General features: G+C 37.3%; 1 protein-coding gene across 2 annotated transcripts in view; it reads left to right on the top strand.

Moving 5' to 3' along the window:
- Positions 1 to 15,279, top strand: part of LOC105035864 (aspartic proteinase 36) — a 39,542-nt gene extending 24,263 nt beyond the window's left edge. For both annotated transcript variants that reach the window (XM_073243746.1, XM_010911575.4), the window contains 4 exons: positions 7,889 to 7,979; positions 8,475 to 8,550; positions 14,514 to 14,585; positions 14,947 to 15,279. In XM_073243746.1, the coding sequence (XP_073099847.1) occupies positions 7,889 to 7,979; positions 8,475 to 8,550; positions 14,514 to 14,585; positions 14,947 to 15,092 (385 nt within the window). In that variant the 3' untranslated portion in view covers positions 15,093 to 15,279. The remainder of the gene's footprint in view (positions 1 to 7,888; positions 7,980 to 8,474; positions 8,551 to 14,513; positions 14,586 to 14,946) is intronic.
- The last annotated feature ends 1,088 nt before the right edge of the window (positions 15,280 to 16,367 follow it).

Consider the following 16,367-nt stretch of genomic DNA (forward strand, 5'->3'; position numbering starts at 1 on the left):
GAGAGAGGGAGGGAGGAAGGGAGGGTTGCCAGAGGCCATTGGAGGGCCACAGAGGGCGTCAAATGGCTGTAGAGGGCCAGAGGAGGTGCTTTACTCTTCAGATGGTCGCATAGGGCAAAACAAGGGTCTTATTGCCCCCTTCCTTTTTATTTTGTGATTTTTAAATAAACTGGCAACCCGCTCTAGCCCTCCACGACCCTCCCTCCCTCTCCCTCTCCTTCCCTTTGTCTTTTCCTCTCTCACGTTCTTTCTTTCCCCCACCCTCTCTGTCGTGTTAGGACCACTCCACTAGCCTCTACTGGCATTCACCATCTCTCTCCCTCCATTCTTCCCTCTCCCTCTCCCACTGTCCCCCCTCTCCATTTTCCTCTCCAATTCTCCCTCTCCCTTGCCCTATCTACTATATCGGTACAGGCCCGGCATGTAATGGCATGGAACGGCATATTGAACCATACGTCAGTTGACCAATCTAACCCTTGATATCGGTATATTGAACCTTGTTGCAAACATTTCAAAGATTTTTTTCAGTTCAAACAAGGCTAAAGAAATGGTTTTTTTTGCATGTATATCCTTATAAATATTTAAAATTTTGCATATGCCCTTACAAAGTTACCATCTGCATGGAACCATTTTCAATTATTCTTTTTGCATGCATACCCATACAAATATATGAACTTGCATGTATATCCTTGTAAATTTACTATTTACATGTACATCCTTATAAATTATTTCTTTTTGTGTCTATACCCTTGTAAATATACTATTTGTATGTATATCCTCATAAATTATTTCTTTTTGCATATTTATCTTTATTGAGTTAAGGGTAAGGTTTTATGTCCCAATGGGATGGGGGGTGTCCCGGTCGTCCTATTCTATTTCTGTGAAAAAACAGGACCAGAACGAGCTTGGGACATCAAAACCCATCCACACTAGGAGAGAAGAAGAAACAAGAAAGAAGGAAAGGAACGAAAGATAAAGAAAAAGAAAAAAATGAAAGGAAAGAAGAAAAATGAAAAAAAAGAAAGGGAGAAGAAAAAGAAAGAAAAAGGAAAGGAAAAAAGAAAGGTAGAGGAAAAGAAAGAAAAGGAAGAAAGAAAATCAGAAAAGAAGAAAAAAAGAAAGAAAGAAAGGAAAGAAGAAGGGGAGAAAGATATAAGATATCCACTGGGATGCATAATTGGGACTGTTGTCGATATGGGATGAGACAGTGGGACATTCCATTCCATGGAGAAATTGGGACACCTTTGTCCCACAGGATTTAAAACCTTGGCTAAGGATATACATATATAAAGAATAATTTATAATGGTATATAGGCAAAAAGAAATAATTTATAAGGGTGCGTAATTAGTCAATTGGTGAGGGCATATATGCAATTTTAGACTTTTTATAGGCGTATACATGCAAAAGAATAAATTATAAGGGTATATATACAAATAGCAAATTATGAGGGTATTCATGTGTGTGTGTGTGGGTATACATGCAAAAAAATCCTAAAGAATTTTGATTTTTTTATGTCAGCTGGGCTGAAACAAGGTTTCCAATCTTATGAATTCACAGGATGCCTTTTGCTTTTCTCTTCTGTTTGTTGTTTATTGGTTGTTTTCAATGTTTTGTATTTAGATTGTAATCTAGGATTAGCAAGGGCTTTTGATCCTATTCTTGGGTTTATGTTGCCAGTACCAGTGCCAATTTGGCATTGTTTTTTAAGTTTTTCCTATTTTATAGCTTTTTTAGGAATATGGTGTTTATGATAGTAAATACACAAAACTATAAAATGCATGAAATTGTGGCCAAAAAAATGCAATTCAACAAGTTGCGTGACTCTTTAAGGGGCTTTTTGAATGTCAGATTTAACCATTCACCGATAACCCATCCATGATGGAAATTTTACTCTGAAAATAGACAAGGTCTGGAGGGGATCTAGGCTATTAAAGGAAACATTCAATTCTCAAAATCCTGATTTGTTTGTGCTAAGATAATCATCTCTCAAATGGTTTAGTTATCCTTAAAAATCAGGATTAATGGTTCCACCAAAAGGCTTGATCACTCCCACTCCTCCACGCCTTTGTTTACCTTCCACCTCTTCTACAGCATAATGGATGGCCCTCACCAAAAGATCTTATTGGATCAATAGGATATTCCAACACCTAAACAGGTCCAAAATGTTTGATTCAAATGAATAAAAACTAAAGCAAAATATTTATTCATAATCTTAAACTTATTGAAATTATTTTCATATTTAAGGATTATTAATTAATAACAAATTGGTATTTGGATTAATTCAGATAATTACTGAAATGCATGCTAATATCTAATGACTCCGAATTCATCTACATTTTTAAGATTGATTTTATTTGTTATCATTTTAAATCAATTCATGTTCAAAATTAATTTAAAATTCTTAGAAATTTTGATAATTAAACTTGGTTGTGGGCTTCTGCAGATTCTCGTCAGGCCCTACTTGTATTTTAACTAACTTGAACAAAGGGATTTTGGTAGGATTAATTTTAAGTTATGCCAAGTTAGAACATAGGTTTTGGTGCTTCTGCACATACCCAAAAATGATGCAATTCCAACAGTATTTTGCCCTATGTGCATCTTTAATTCAAACGTTGTATCATTTTTTGCAAAACTACTTTTATTTGTAATTTTATTCCAAAAGTAACATAATTATGTAAAATGCATAGCCCAAAAAACATGGGATTGTATGTTGACACCAAACCTATGAGATGTCAAAAAATGAAAAATAAAGGGCAAAATGAAAAATGAACATATCCAAAAAATATTTTTCCTTTTTTTGATTTTCAACCAAACAATAAAAAGGAAAGGACAAAGTGAGGTGATAGATTAACGGATTTTAATATGGATTGGAGCAGGTTAAAGAGTCTCTTTTGCAAGGTTTCAAATACCAATGGGGTGGCGAGGCATCCAACCACCTCAAATGTCAAGGCAGTTTCTTGTCTCAAGTGTAGGGATCCTCATCTCAGGTGTTAGGATGAAATAAGTCAAGAAATAGACCAGAATGAAACAAGACATCCACCATCCCGAGTAAAAGAGCTATCGAGAGGAAAAGAGCTATCTCTCCCCTCCTATCATGTGCAAAGCAAACAAGGAAAAGAAGAGGCTTGGAACCTTTTATGATGCAACCTAGTTGGTACCTAGGGTTACAGGCTACTGCCATCACTGACCTGGATTGTATGAGTTGGTACCTATCGAGATGACCTAGGTTTGCAAATACCAGAGTCCCAGATCAATTCCAGGACCAACATCTTACTGGTCTGATCTCGGATAATTGGAATGAATGGGTACATATCAAGTGTTGGAAACTTGGCTTGAAACTTCTATAGTATGCTTCTAAAAAGTTTTCAAATCAAACATATTCAAAAAAGTTTTTTTATTTTCTTTCAATGATTACAAATTGGTGTTTCATAATTTATTGTTTTCATTTTTATCATATTAGTAAATGTAGTGCTAAATACATTTTTGGCATTTATGTCATTATTTGAGTATGCTTCATTATGATTTTCCAACTTAGATCCAAATGGTCTTGGGACCTTTTTGAAATTTTGTGGATAAGTTTTAAGCCACTCACAAACATCCACCTTTAATACTCTATCTCATTTCAGTTCAAAGGTAGTCCTTTGTAGTGTTTCCTCTTCCGCAAATTTTCTCTGTTGACCATTTCCATCCATATATTGGTGTATTTCTTAGATTTTTTGAAGTAATAGTTTACCAGAATACTAGGTCGTGATTGTTTGATTGAATTGTACTCAAGACCAATAGGATGTTCTGCATATCTGCAATAATGGACCCTAAGAACTATAATATCTAGGTTTCAATCAAATAAACCACAGGCTATCTGCTATTAGAAAAGGGAACAAGAAAATGAGTTTCTTGTGGATTAAAGGAAGTGGAGAAGATTCTACATCAAACCTAGGGTTTAGGGAATGATTATGAGTTAGGGAATAGTAATGAGTTCTAGGAACAACAATTTAGCAGTTCTTATTAACCTAAAATCTTGTTGAATAATGGTGTCATTTTTGTTTACGAAAAAAAATAACAGTGTGCAGAAGTCTGTGTATGAGAGAAAGAGACGTAATTTGGTTGTCAATGATAATCTAGGGTTTAGGAATGGTGGTGAGTTCTAGGAACAATGACTTAGTAGTTCTTACCGTGGATTTGATATGTTAACCTAAAATCTAGTTTTGGATAATGGCGACATTTTTGTTTATAAATTAAAAAAAAAAAACAGTGTGCAGATATGTGTGTATGAGAGAGAGAGGGGATGTAATTTGGTTGTCAATGCTAATCTGGGGTTACAATGCAAATTTAAGTGATCTAGAATAATGAGCAACTGAAATCAAGAGCTTGCTGAAATTCTCCTAGGAAACACCTGATGTGTATATGACATGAAAGATCAATGGAAAATAAAATTATATTTCTGATCAAGAACAATTGGAAGAAAGGCAGGTTATAACAAGAAGAGAGAAGGAAATGAAACATGGGTAAGGGAAGAAGAAGGAGAGCACTAGACTCACTTCAGAATCTAGGAATCACATTGAAGGTTTGAAGATTTCATAGCTCCTTTGCAGAATCACGTGACAAAGGAAACTAAAAAAAATAAAAGCTGCATTCATTTCTTCATTAATCAACCATCCATTCTATTGCAATAGGACCCTAAGGCCCCTAATCTTTTTTTTTTTTTGAGAAAGTCTTTGTGCACCGCGTGTGGTGCAATAAATTTGACATGGAGCGCACCACCCAATTACCTTAAAGCATGTAGCGTACTTAATGATAGGACATACATTTAATGCTATCCAGCTTTTTCTTCCTCCAATTTTCAGTGACGAAAATATCCTTTCCTCTATTCAATAAAGAAGGAATAGTATTATTACTTTCTAATGCCTTGTATGATTTTTCGTGAATATATATGACGTCCTGAACTATATATATGATTTTCTGTATATTTATGACATATTGAATAATATATATGGCTTCCTGATATCTTGTATGATTTTCTATGAATATATATGACATTCCGAACAATATATATGATATTTTGAACAACATATATGGCTTCTTAACGCCGTATATGATTTCTGTGAGTATATATGACATCCCGAACAAAATATATGATTTTCTGTGAGTATATATGACATTCTGAACAATATATATGATTTTCTATGAATATATATGAGGTTCTGAACAACATATATGGCTTTCTAACGCTTATATGACTTTCTGTGAATATATATGATGTTCTGAATAATATATATGACTTTCTGTGAATATATATGACGTCCTGAATAATATATATGACTTTTTTATGTCATATAAGACGTTAGAAAATCATATATATTATTCAGGACGTCATATATATTCATAGAAAGTCAAATATATTTTTTGGGACATCATATATATTCACAGAAAGTCATATAAGGCATTAGAAAGCAATATATGTTGTTCAAGATGTCATATATATTCACAGGAAGTCATATATATTGTTTGGGAGGTCATATATACTCACAAGAAGTCATATAAGGCATTAGGAAGCCATATATGTTGCTCAGGATGTCATGTATATTCAGAGGATGTCATATATATGGTTCGGGATGTCATTTTTACTCACAGGAAGTCATATAAGGCGTTAGGAAGTCATATATATTATTTAGGATGTTATGTATATTGTTTAGGATAAGATTCGACGTCTCGATACCGACGGCCATTTCGGTCGGTCGGTCGGCGGTACGATTCGATATGATTCTGTACCATACCGAACCGATGAAGACATCGGACCCGAACCGGAAGAACAAAAAGAGAAAGAGACAGAAATAGAGAGGAGAGGGAGGAAGAAAGAAAAGGAGGGAGTGGGGCCGCCGAATGGCTTCCGACTGGCCGTCGTGGCCATTGGACGGTACAGTCCACGTGCGCAGTACCGCGGGCATGAAACAGGGGTGATACCCTTGTTTCACGATTTTTTTTTTTTAAATCGAAACTTAAGTGAAGTCGGCAAATGGTTTGCCAACTTCATTGATTTTAATTTTTTTAAAAAATCTTTTAAATAGTGAAGCTGGTAAATGATTTGCGGGCTTCACTGTTGATTTTCATTTTTAAAAAAGGGGGTCGCGTGAACAGGGGTGACAGCCCCTGTTTCGCGATCGCGATGCCGCCCACGCTGCTTCTGCCACCCCCCTCTCTCGGCCTCGGCGATGTTGCGATCGTGATGCCACCCACGCCGTTTCTGCGACCCCCCTCTCTCAGCCTCGATGAAGCCCGCATCCGCGACGTCGCCCGCTCTCATCTCCGGTGATCTCCCGCTTTCTCTTTCTCTCTCTTTCTTGCTCGTTTCAAAGCACTATCGAGCGAACTGATGAGCCGGGATGCTTTCACGGCCCTCCGATGGCTGCAGCGGGCCACCGCCGGCCTCCAGCGGCTCCCTCCTCTTTTCCTCTCCTCTCTCTCTTTTTCTCACTTTCCCTCTCGTTCCCTCCCTTCTCAGTCGGTATACCGTTTGAACTGGCCAAACTGTGCCGGTGCCGGTTCTCCGCCGGCCGGCTCGATCCGGGGTATACCGGCTGGTCCGGCACGGTACAATATTCTATGATTTAGGATGTCATATATATTCATAAGAAGTCATATAAGGCATCAGGAAGCCATATATATTATTCAGGATGTCATAAATATACAGGAAGTCATATATATGGTTCAAGACATCATATATATTCACGGAAAGTCATATAAGACATTAGGAAGTATAATACTATTCTTTCTTTGTTGTATAGAGGAAAGGGTATTTTCGTCACTGAAAATTAGAGAAAGAAAAAAGTTGAGTGGCATTAAATATCCGTCCCATCTAAATGCGCTATGTGCACCAATATTATTAGGCGGTGCGCTACTATTGCACTGCATGTGATGCACAAAGAATTACTCTTTTTTTTTGTGAGTCAGAAAGGTCCCTATTTATAAAGCATGTTTACTGTTTACAGTTAATGTAGCATTAGTGCTATGTGAACAGCGCTGCTTTGATAATCCCAATACTGTCATAAAGCATATTTACTGTTCGCAGTTACTGTAGCATTAGTGCTGTGTGAACTGCTTCAATAATCGCGCCTATCAATTTGTCAAATAAGATATGAGATCTTTTAATAGCACTTTAAAATAGCCCACTAAAACTATGAACCGGAGACGAAGGGAAAGTACAGCAGAATGACAACTGATTAAAATCTAAGAAAATCCTAAGTTTTGCAGATCTTTGATGAATTATGATATGATCCTGGATCTTGATCATCTTAATTGGATCAAACCAAGATTGTGGCTAGAGAGAATGATAGAGAAAAAATGTCCTGTGGAATTGTTATGGCTGAAAACAAATCAAATAAGTCCTGCAGATGCTGTTATTATTGTTAATGAGTACTGCTGCGTTCATGGAGCGAGACAACATGATAAGATACTGGAATTAGACTATTTTTTGAATACACCCAAAATTGATAGTGATACAAAGCCTTTTATCAAATCATAAGTCAGCTGTCAAATCATATGTTTACTAACTCAATGTGAATTTATAACTAATTATGATACGGGATTCCGTGTTGAACTCATGTTGCCACTCAAATGCTAATTTAAATGCCTGGTAGGCTTCATCTGAAGGACAAATTGATCCATATTATGGGAAGCCAACATAAGTAGGGTTGTAACCTTGCAATGGTTGAGCCCATTAGGTTTTGTATAATGTATTGTGCATAGATCTTTTAGATGATGCTAACCCTTTGATATTTGGTCATTGTATTATTCAAAAATTTTCAAGGCTTTTATTACTCATTTTTTTTATATAAGATAGTACTTGATAGTTATTTACCTTACTAAAATGCTGTTGAATCTTTGTTGCAGTGTGGATGATGGATTTCCTAATATTGTCTTTCATTTTGAGAACTCACTTTCATTGAATGTATATCCACATGATTATCTTTTTCAAAATGAGGTAAGTAAGATCCTATACAATTTTGGTGCTTAAAAACTTGCATATGATTTAACAAGGTTGCATTTGCTTTCTCATCCTAATTTGCAAAGTTTATTTTACTTGTGTCTTTGTTTTGTGTGTCTGTATGTGCTTTAATCTTGGAATTATGCTTGCAGATCCTTGTTGTTTCTTGTGTTCTGCTTACAGGCTCGGAGCTAAATGTTTGCATCTTTTAATTTTAGGTTGAAAACTATTGCTTTTGCTTATTAAGAAGTATCTTTTGTGTATTTTAATTTAAAGCTTTAGCTTGTTTTACCAAAAGGATGATGGTCTAGGCTGGTATTGTTAACAATGAGTAAAACATCTTTATTGATGCTGCTTCGTGATTTTATTATCTATTGATGCTTGTTGAGATGATTTATCTGTTCAATAATTCTTGTTCCTTTTAGATGCTGTATATGCTGCTTGTCATATTTTCCAGATTCATTAGTACTTTTATTTCTGCTATCTACTCAGGATGATGTCCATTGTGTTGGCTGGCAAAATGGTGGAATGCAGTCTAAGGATGGGAAAGACATGTTTCTTTTGGGAGGTAGTCACTTTTACACATGACATGCTCACTATATTTTTTGTTTACTCTGAAATTTTATTATCAGTATAAGCTTACAGATGTTATTACTCAGTTATTACATTATATCAGCTCACAAATCAGCTCGGTGAAATTACAGTGCTGGAGTTTCAGGGCATGTAGATCAGTAGATGAATAAAAAAGATAGGATTATTTTAACTCTCAAATTATGGAATCAGAAATCCATAGTGACACTAGTAATTAACGGCAATTGGTAGCAATATCATATTTCTAATAATATTTCTAAAGCATTTTCAAATAATGAAATATATCTTAAGGATGGTAAATCATAAATTGGATATATGCCATACTACGTTTCCTGTCATTTTGGCCAAGTGGTGTGCCACTTTGCTTGACAACACTTGAGACAGTCCTGCAATATCTATTATGCCTGATGTACATTTTTCACCTGTTCACTGTCAGCATAAGTGGGTCTAGTGGTTAATCAACATGTTACAGAGCACAGACTACAGAGCACAGGTTGGCTGGAGGTTACAAGTTTGAATCCCTCTATGCTGATTATTTATTCAAGTAACCTGTTTATTATCTTGACTCATCTCAGTCATTGTTGATTTGTTAATAATCTTGATTCATGTCAATCATTGTGGTCCTTCCACATGCATGGTCCAGGCCACATGTGAGGGGTATTTGTTGAGCCTCATGTGCATTGTTGACCCTTTCCTTCTCATCCTAAGCTTTTGAGCTCTAGTGGTTAACAATATCAGATGTGGGACTGAATATAAGAGACTGAGATTTTATTTTTTGCTAACAGAGACTTTATGGGAGGTCTTGATGCAATGCATAATCAAGAGGCCTCTGTGACATGTTTATTTTATACATATGCATTGTAGACCTTGGAGAACACAGCCAGTGGCCCAATGGTTTAGATTTGCAATGTGCAACCCAACATCAGATGTCATGGTAGTCATAAAGTCCTATCTTTACACCCCATGTGTATCATAACCTTTCTCTATGTATAAATATACATTATATATTACATATGCATACATATACATTTGTGTAATGTGCACATGGACATAATAAATATATCTCTATATCTAAGACATATAGTCAAATGTATACAAATACATGCATTTATGTCTATAACTACATATATATATATATATATATAACATAAATGCATAGTCTTTTTGCAATTTTCCTTTTATGAATGTCAAATTGATGCTTAGAAGAGAGTGGGATAAATCACATGGGACCTCAAGGTAAAATCATATTGTACCTAAAAGTGAAAAATAACTCGATGCTTGTAAGAGAGTGAGATAAATTACATTGAACCTCAAGGTAAGGTTGTAGTCAAAAAAAAAAAAAAAAGAAAACTTACAATTAAGTTTCATAAAGTGACTTCAGAAGGTTTTTTTATTCTAAACCCTAGACCCAAGCTCTGGCCTCAATATGGAATGCTTCTATTATTTTTTAGAAAAAAAATTACAGGAACACCCCCTCAACTTTAGCTCAATTTTATTACATTTTCTGTATTTTAAAAAGTATCAAACTAATCCTTCTAGTTATCGATATATTTTAATGTAGTTCGGTCATCTATCTTCGTACAGCATGATGCCATGTGACTATCATATGATACCATTATTTTATAAAATAATGAAAATACCCTTATCTCTATGTCCTCTCTCCTCCCTCATCCCTCTTCGATTGATCCCCTCCGTCGTCGGCGTCCCTCTTTCTTCCTCTTTTTCTTTTTCATCCATTTTTTCTCCTCCATGGTGGTTCTGTCCACCTCCATCCATTCCACCACCTTCTTTCTTTCCTCATCCATTGCTCATGCTCCTTCAAGCCCCCTCCATCTTTATCCCTTCTCCCCGGCAACCCATCCTTCTCCCTTCCCTTTCTCTCCATTCTCTTCTCCTCGTCCTCCTCCAATCCATTCCTGGCCAGCAGCCCCTCCCCTCCTCTCCTTCCTCATCCACTTCTTCTCCTCATTCTCTTCTTCGAAGCCCTCCTATAAGCCCTACCCATCTATGACGGTCCTCTCCACATCCATCATTTCTCACCAGCAACCTACCCTTCCCCCTCCCCTCATCCATTTCTCCTCCATTTCTACTCCAGGTGGCCCCCTCCATCTCCACCCATTTCACCACCTCCTCCCATTCCTCCTCATCCTCCTCTAAGCTACAGATAAGCCATCTCCCTCCATGGTGGTCCCTTCCACCTCTGCCCTTTTTGCCGGCAACCCATCCTTCTCCTCATCCTCTTCTCCTTGTTGTCCTCCTCTAACCCATTCCTTGCCGGCTGCCCTCCTCTCCTCCCCTTCCTCATCCTCTTCCTCCAAGCCCACCCATCAGCGAGGGACATTTCTATCCATTGAGAGAGAAAGGTAACATCTGTTTGTTGGTAAATGAACGATTGGACCATATTGGAACATATTCATAACTAGAAGAGCCAATTTGACACTTTTTAAAGATGGGGGATGTAAGTGAAATCGGGCTAAAGTTGAGGAGATATTTCTGTATTTTTTTTTATTTTTTATTCACGAGGTTAGTGAAATTTTTCATACTAAAATATAAGCTTCAAAGTGTTTTTACTTGTTTATGTTTGCCATATATACCTCAAGATATGCCAAAATGCTATTCAAATAGTACAAGAAACATATTAATATAAACGAAATAGACGAGTACGAAAATACTTAGCATGAGCATAATGGTCATTTGTTTGTAGTTATGGGTATGATTGAAGAAATACTTGGTGGTGTTTGGTTCATCAAAGACATTAGGTGTCAGTTTGTGCAAATGTGGCTGAATCACCTCCCTTCTATTCTCTTTCTTTTGAATAAAAGATAAAACCTAACTGCCAACCTTTCAGCTTCTTGTGGCTGAAGCAGTTGACGAGAACCATGACACAAAATAAATGTAGACTGCATGTAGACTGCCTTACAAATCTTAGAGGGGTTAGAACATTGGAAGAATCAAACACTTTAGTTAGATGTTTCGTTTGGGTAAGATTTTAAATCAACACCACCAAAATATTAGATGTCATTGTCACAATACAACTGTGTAAGATCTTTAAATTAGAAAGTTCAAAAACTTAAGATCTCCACCAGCAGACATATTATAATGTATTGGATTGATAAAATGGGCGAATATGTCTAGTTAAGAATCGAGATCTCATCCTTTGCAGCAGATGAAATTTTTTAGCCAAGAGCACCCTTAAGTGCTGAAAAAGTTCTGTGAGGATCTACACCAGCCCAACCCCCAGCCCATGTGGCCAGGGGATGCTACCACAAGATTTTCAGAATTATCCCGAATCGGGCAGTTCAGGATGTGTCGGATCGGACTGACGGAGAACTGGGACGGTTCTTGCTTGGAAAGTGGCACACGCCGGCTTCAAGGGAGAAAGAGAGGGAAAGAGAGAAAGAGAGGGAAAAAGAGAAGAGGGAAAGAGAGCAGATGTCGTCGGAGGCCGACGGTGGCCTGCTGCGACCATCGGAGGGCCGCAGAAGTCTCCGCAGTGTGACCATCATGCGATAGGGCTTTTAAACGAGAGAGAAAGAGAGAGGGGAGAGCGACGTACCAGAGGGAAGCACAGCGATGGAGGGGACGTCGGAGCTTGTCAGGTGGCCGTAGGGGCCATCGGGCAGCGAAAACCATGGGGGCGGAGCCGTGGCCGCAAAACAAGGGCTACCACCCCTGTTCCTCCATCGTCTTTTTTAAAAAGGACGATGAGTAGTGAAGCCGGCACTCGGTTTGTCAGCTTCACTTAATTTTTTTTTAAAAATTCAAAAACAGTGAAGCCGGCAAACCAATTACTGGCTTCACATTGTTTCGAATTTTTTTAAAAAAGTCCTAAGCCGGCTTCACGTTGTTTCAGATTTTTTTAAAAAAATCCTGTGAAATAGGGGTGTCACCCTTGTTTCACGCCCGCGGCACCGTGCGTGTGGACTGCACTGTCCGGTGGCCTTTCTAGGGGCTTCCCCTCTCTCTTTTTCTTTCTTCCCCCCTCTATATTTCTCTCTTTCTTTCTTTTCCTTCCGGTTCGCTTCCTTTCCTTGTGTCAGTTCATGCCGGTCCGGTCTGGTACGGACTCATATCAACCCGTACTGCTAGCTAGCCAACATAGGTTCCGGTACCGAATCTACGAACTTTGTACTACCATGAGTCCTCTTTAGGCTGACCAAGAGCTGGTCATGGTGTTTGTGATTGGATCCTCCTAGTGAGGATGCCTAGCCTTAAACAGAGGGAGTGTGTGGTGACCTGCATGGATGTATGTTTAGTCCTGCGACAGGTGTGCATTAAAGAGGTCTTGCATACCTACGTAATGCCAAGGACCTCAATTGATAACCTTCTGGCCGGCTCTTTGCATGAGGTCTTGGGTCTTTACAAGTGTACATCATGGTAACGTGATAAATCTTTTGGGAAAATACATAATTTGATAATTAGAGCTGCAAAGGAAGCATCTAGACAAATGTTTGTACAATTCATCAATTTCCTACCAATTGTCTGTATTTTCATTGATTGTAGTAAAGGTATTCCTTAATCAGGGTTTTTATGTTCTGGTCTTGGATATATATAATTAGAGACATGTCACTGGTGGCTTCCTGGTTAGACTTAAGGACTGATGCAATTCTTTTAGATTTAATATTATGGTCCCTTCAAGGGAACAACATCCAAGTTGTGTTTGCTTCCTTCGAAGTCAGATCATGCAAACATCAGTTAAAGGAATGAAGGATAAAACAAAAGTAAGGACTTTTAGAAGAGGCATGTAGACCAATGAGAAAAGGAGAAGATTTAAAAAAAGAAGGTAGGAGTTCGCAGGATTGTTACATGGCATGCACCTCTTTGAAGCTTATGAGGGCATCCAACCTACAAGGTGAAAAAGGACAAACTGCCCCTATCCAGTTGCCAACCACTTAGTTTGCTGCTTATAGAGGATGCGAGTTTATGAGTCTAGTTGCATGAGGAAACTAATTTGACCTATTGAATTGTTTTATGTATAAATAAATAGAACAGATTAAACTAGAAATGTATTTAGTCTTAATGTTTAATTATGACGAGAACAGATCTTGGCTCTGGCTTTTTATATGTTATTCTATGTGTTGGTTCGTGTTCATATAATGAAAGGCTACTAGGAACACCTCACAACCATGTAGTCTTATGCAGTGGAACCCTAATCTTGCAAATAAATTTACTTGATGAGGAACCAATAATTAGATAAACATATTCAAATGAAACCACAATAACATCTCATTTTGATATGTTCTTCTAAAGGTATATGATTCATATTTTTGGAGAAATTCATGTCAACTTCGCAGAGAAACCATAAAATGCTGAATTTCTAGTTCAAAGACCATTAGACTGTCTGATTAATTGCACACAACAGTCTAGATGATTCAGAAAGTTTTCTTCAGAATGATGATTTATCTCCCATTCTTAATTGAAAACCTCAAGGTCCAATCATGTGGCCTTTGAAGTAGGCATAGGAATGACACTAGAGAGTACCACTCATCATTGGACTTCCAAGAAAAGGAATAGTGAAGATGTATTGACCTAATTAATGATCTTTTGTCTACCTAATATGAAAAATTAGGTATTGACACTAGAGAGTACCATTCCTATGCCTTTGAAGTAGGCATAGGAATGACACTAGAGAGTACCACTCATCATTGGACTTCCAAGAAAAGGAATAGTGAAGATGTATTGACCTAATTAATGATCTTTTGTCTACCTAATATGAAAAATTTCGCAGTCATTGTGCTTATAATCTCATACCTTCACCAAAAGCATGTGCTCTACTATATATTAGCAGTTAACTTTCTTACTAGTGCGCAACAAGCTGCATACAACAGTTGGTCTAATTTTACCGTTTTTATGTGCAGTAGGCATGCTGTATAGTTTGATTCTTTATCCAGGTCTTCATACTTTGAAGTGTTCGTGCTTACACTTGAAACTTGTTTGCAGATCTAGCCCTATCAAACAAGTTAGTCCTGTATGACCTCGAGGATCAAGTTATTGGTTGGACTGAATACAATTGTAAGTCTGATAGAACAAGTTGTTTGATCATGATTTATTCCATTGAACATAAACTATTAGCAAGTTTTTAAGAAAGCAATAGTAGTTTTTATTATGATTTTTATTTGAAGAAGATTTCCATAAATATAACATTGATTTCTACAATAAGCATATTAGCTTTTAAAGCAACAATCATTTAGTAATTTAAATTTAATAGATTTAACAGTTATCTTGTGCCACTAGACCATCAGCCAAGCATGGCACAAAGCATATTGTGCCAGTGTTTGGTGTGCTTAGCGTACTGGCACAGCAGCATGCCAAGTAATAGCATGCAGCCCCGTTCCAGTTCGGTCAATAAAGTTTGGGACACGGTTGATTTCAGGCTCTTCAAGCATCCAAATAAAGGACGACAAAACTGGGGCAATTTATACAGTTGATGCTCACGAAATATCCTCAGCCTGCAGATTGGGGGTGGGAATGTCCATGTTGTTGTTATTGACCTTCATGATTTGTTATTTAAGTTGTTAGACTGTCGACAATGAATGATAGCATGGGTTTAATGAGTTTGCTTCATTCATATTCTTTTTATCAGAAAAATGCATTCATTCTCTTTCCTTACACTCATTACCATCAGCTACAAGGTAGCAAATTCTGTTCCAGTCCCGGGAACATTGTAACATTAATCAATGATTTTGTCATTTTATTTTCTGAAATATGTTGAGTCTCTCTTGAGTCCCCTATTTTAAAAGCATGCAATGTGGGGTGCTATGAGCTCATGATGATTGAGGAATAACTGTTTATTTCTCCCTCGGACCTCTTCTTGCTTCTTTTCATTTCAACATCTCAGATGCTTTCTTTTTTAGTACAAATAAGGAGGTAGAAAAAGAATAATGATGCACACCTTCAACTCGGTAGGCAAGCTACTCTTCCTGCTCAGCTTTTTTTAATGCTGATGTGGAGCACTGACTGCACCTAAGACCCGGCCTCATCAGAACATCAAAGAGTATTTCTTCATCATGTTGGTTGCTGAATTGTGTATTGCTAGGGATGAGGAAGTGATCTCTTAAAACAGGGTGAATAGTTGGATAGGTGAATAGTTCAGTCGTTTTAGTACATCCTCTTCTGAGAAGTATTCTTATGCGCATATCTGCAGTGGAATGGGGATGTCTAGCTTGTTCCAAACTGCAATCTTCGTTCAGGTGATCATCTTTGAAGGCAGGATACAGAGGTTCCCTGGCCCACATTTAGCAGAAAATCTTATGAACGGGTCAAGTGGTAGGCCCTATTCAACCAGGAACTTTCATGCATGCGCATAGCATAACAGCATTCCATGAACAATTATCTTTCGTCCGACTTCTATTTTCCTATTTATCGACACTACCATTAACATTTTATTGTTTAGCGACTTTGTATATGCTTAGCTGTATAACTTGTGCACGATTGGACTTATTTCTGTACACAGTTTCGTGTTCTATGTGCATTTATGAATAGCGGGCACAGGCGAGCAAAGCCCAAGACTAAACATAAAATGATTGCTGAAAAATTGATGATTTGCGGGATCGATTTTGTGGAATTCCACAACAGGCGCTCCTACTCAGTTTTTGGATATTCTATATTTTGATTCTTTGGTTGTATTTATTCGAGAATCGTATAAATTTTTGTTTTACCTAAAAACAAATAACGATTTGATAGAAAAAAATAATGAGGACTGGATATACAAATTTTCATCAACATGATCTAAAGGCAGACGTCGATTGCCTTAGTCTAGTTGGGTGCTAATATTAAGATAGAAAACTATTTTCT

The sequence above is a fragment of the Elaeis guineensis genome, chromosome 9 (assembly GCF_000442705.2).
Source record: "Elaeis guineensis isolate ETL-2024a chromosome 9, EG11, whole genome shotgun sequence".
Lineage (NCBI taxonomy): Eukaryota > Viridiplantae > Streptophyta > Magnoliopsida > Arecales > Arecaceae > Elaeis > Elaeis guineensis.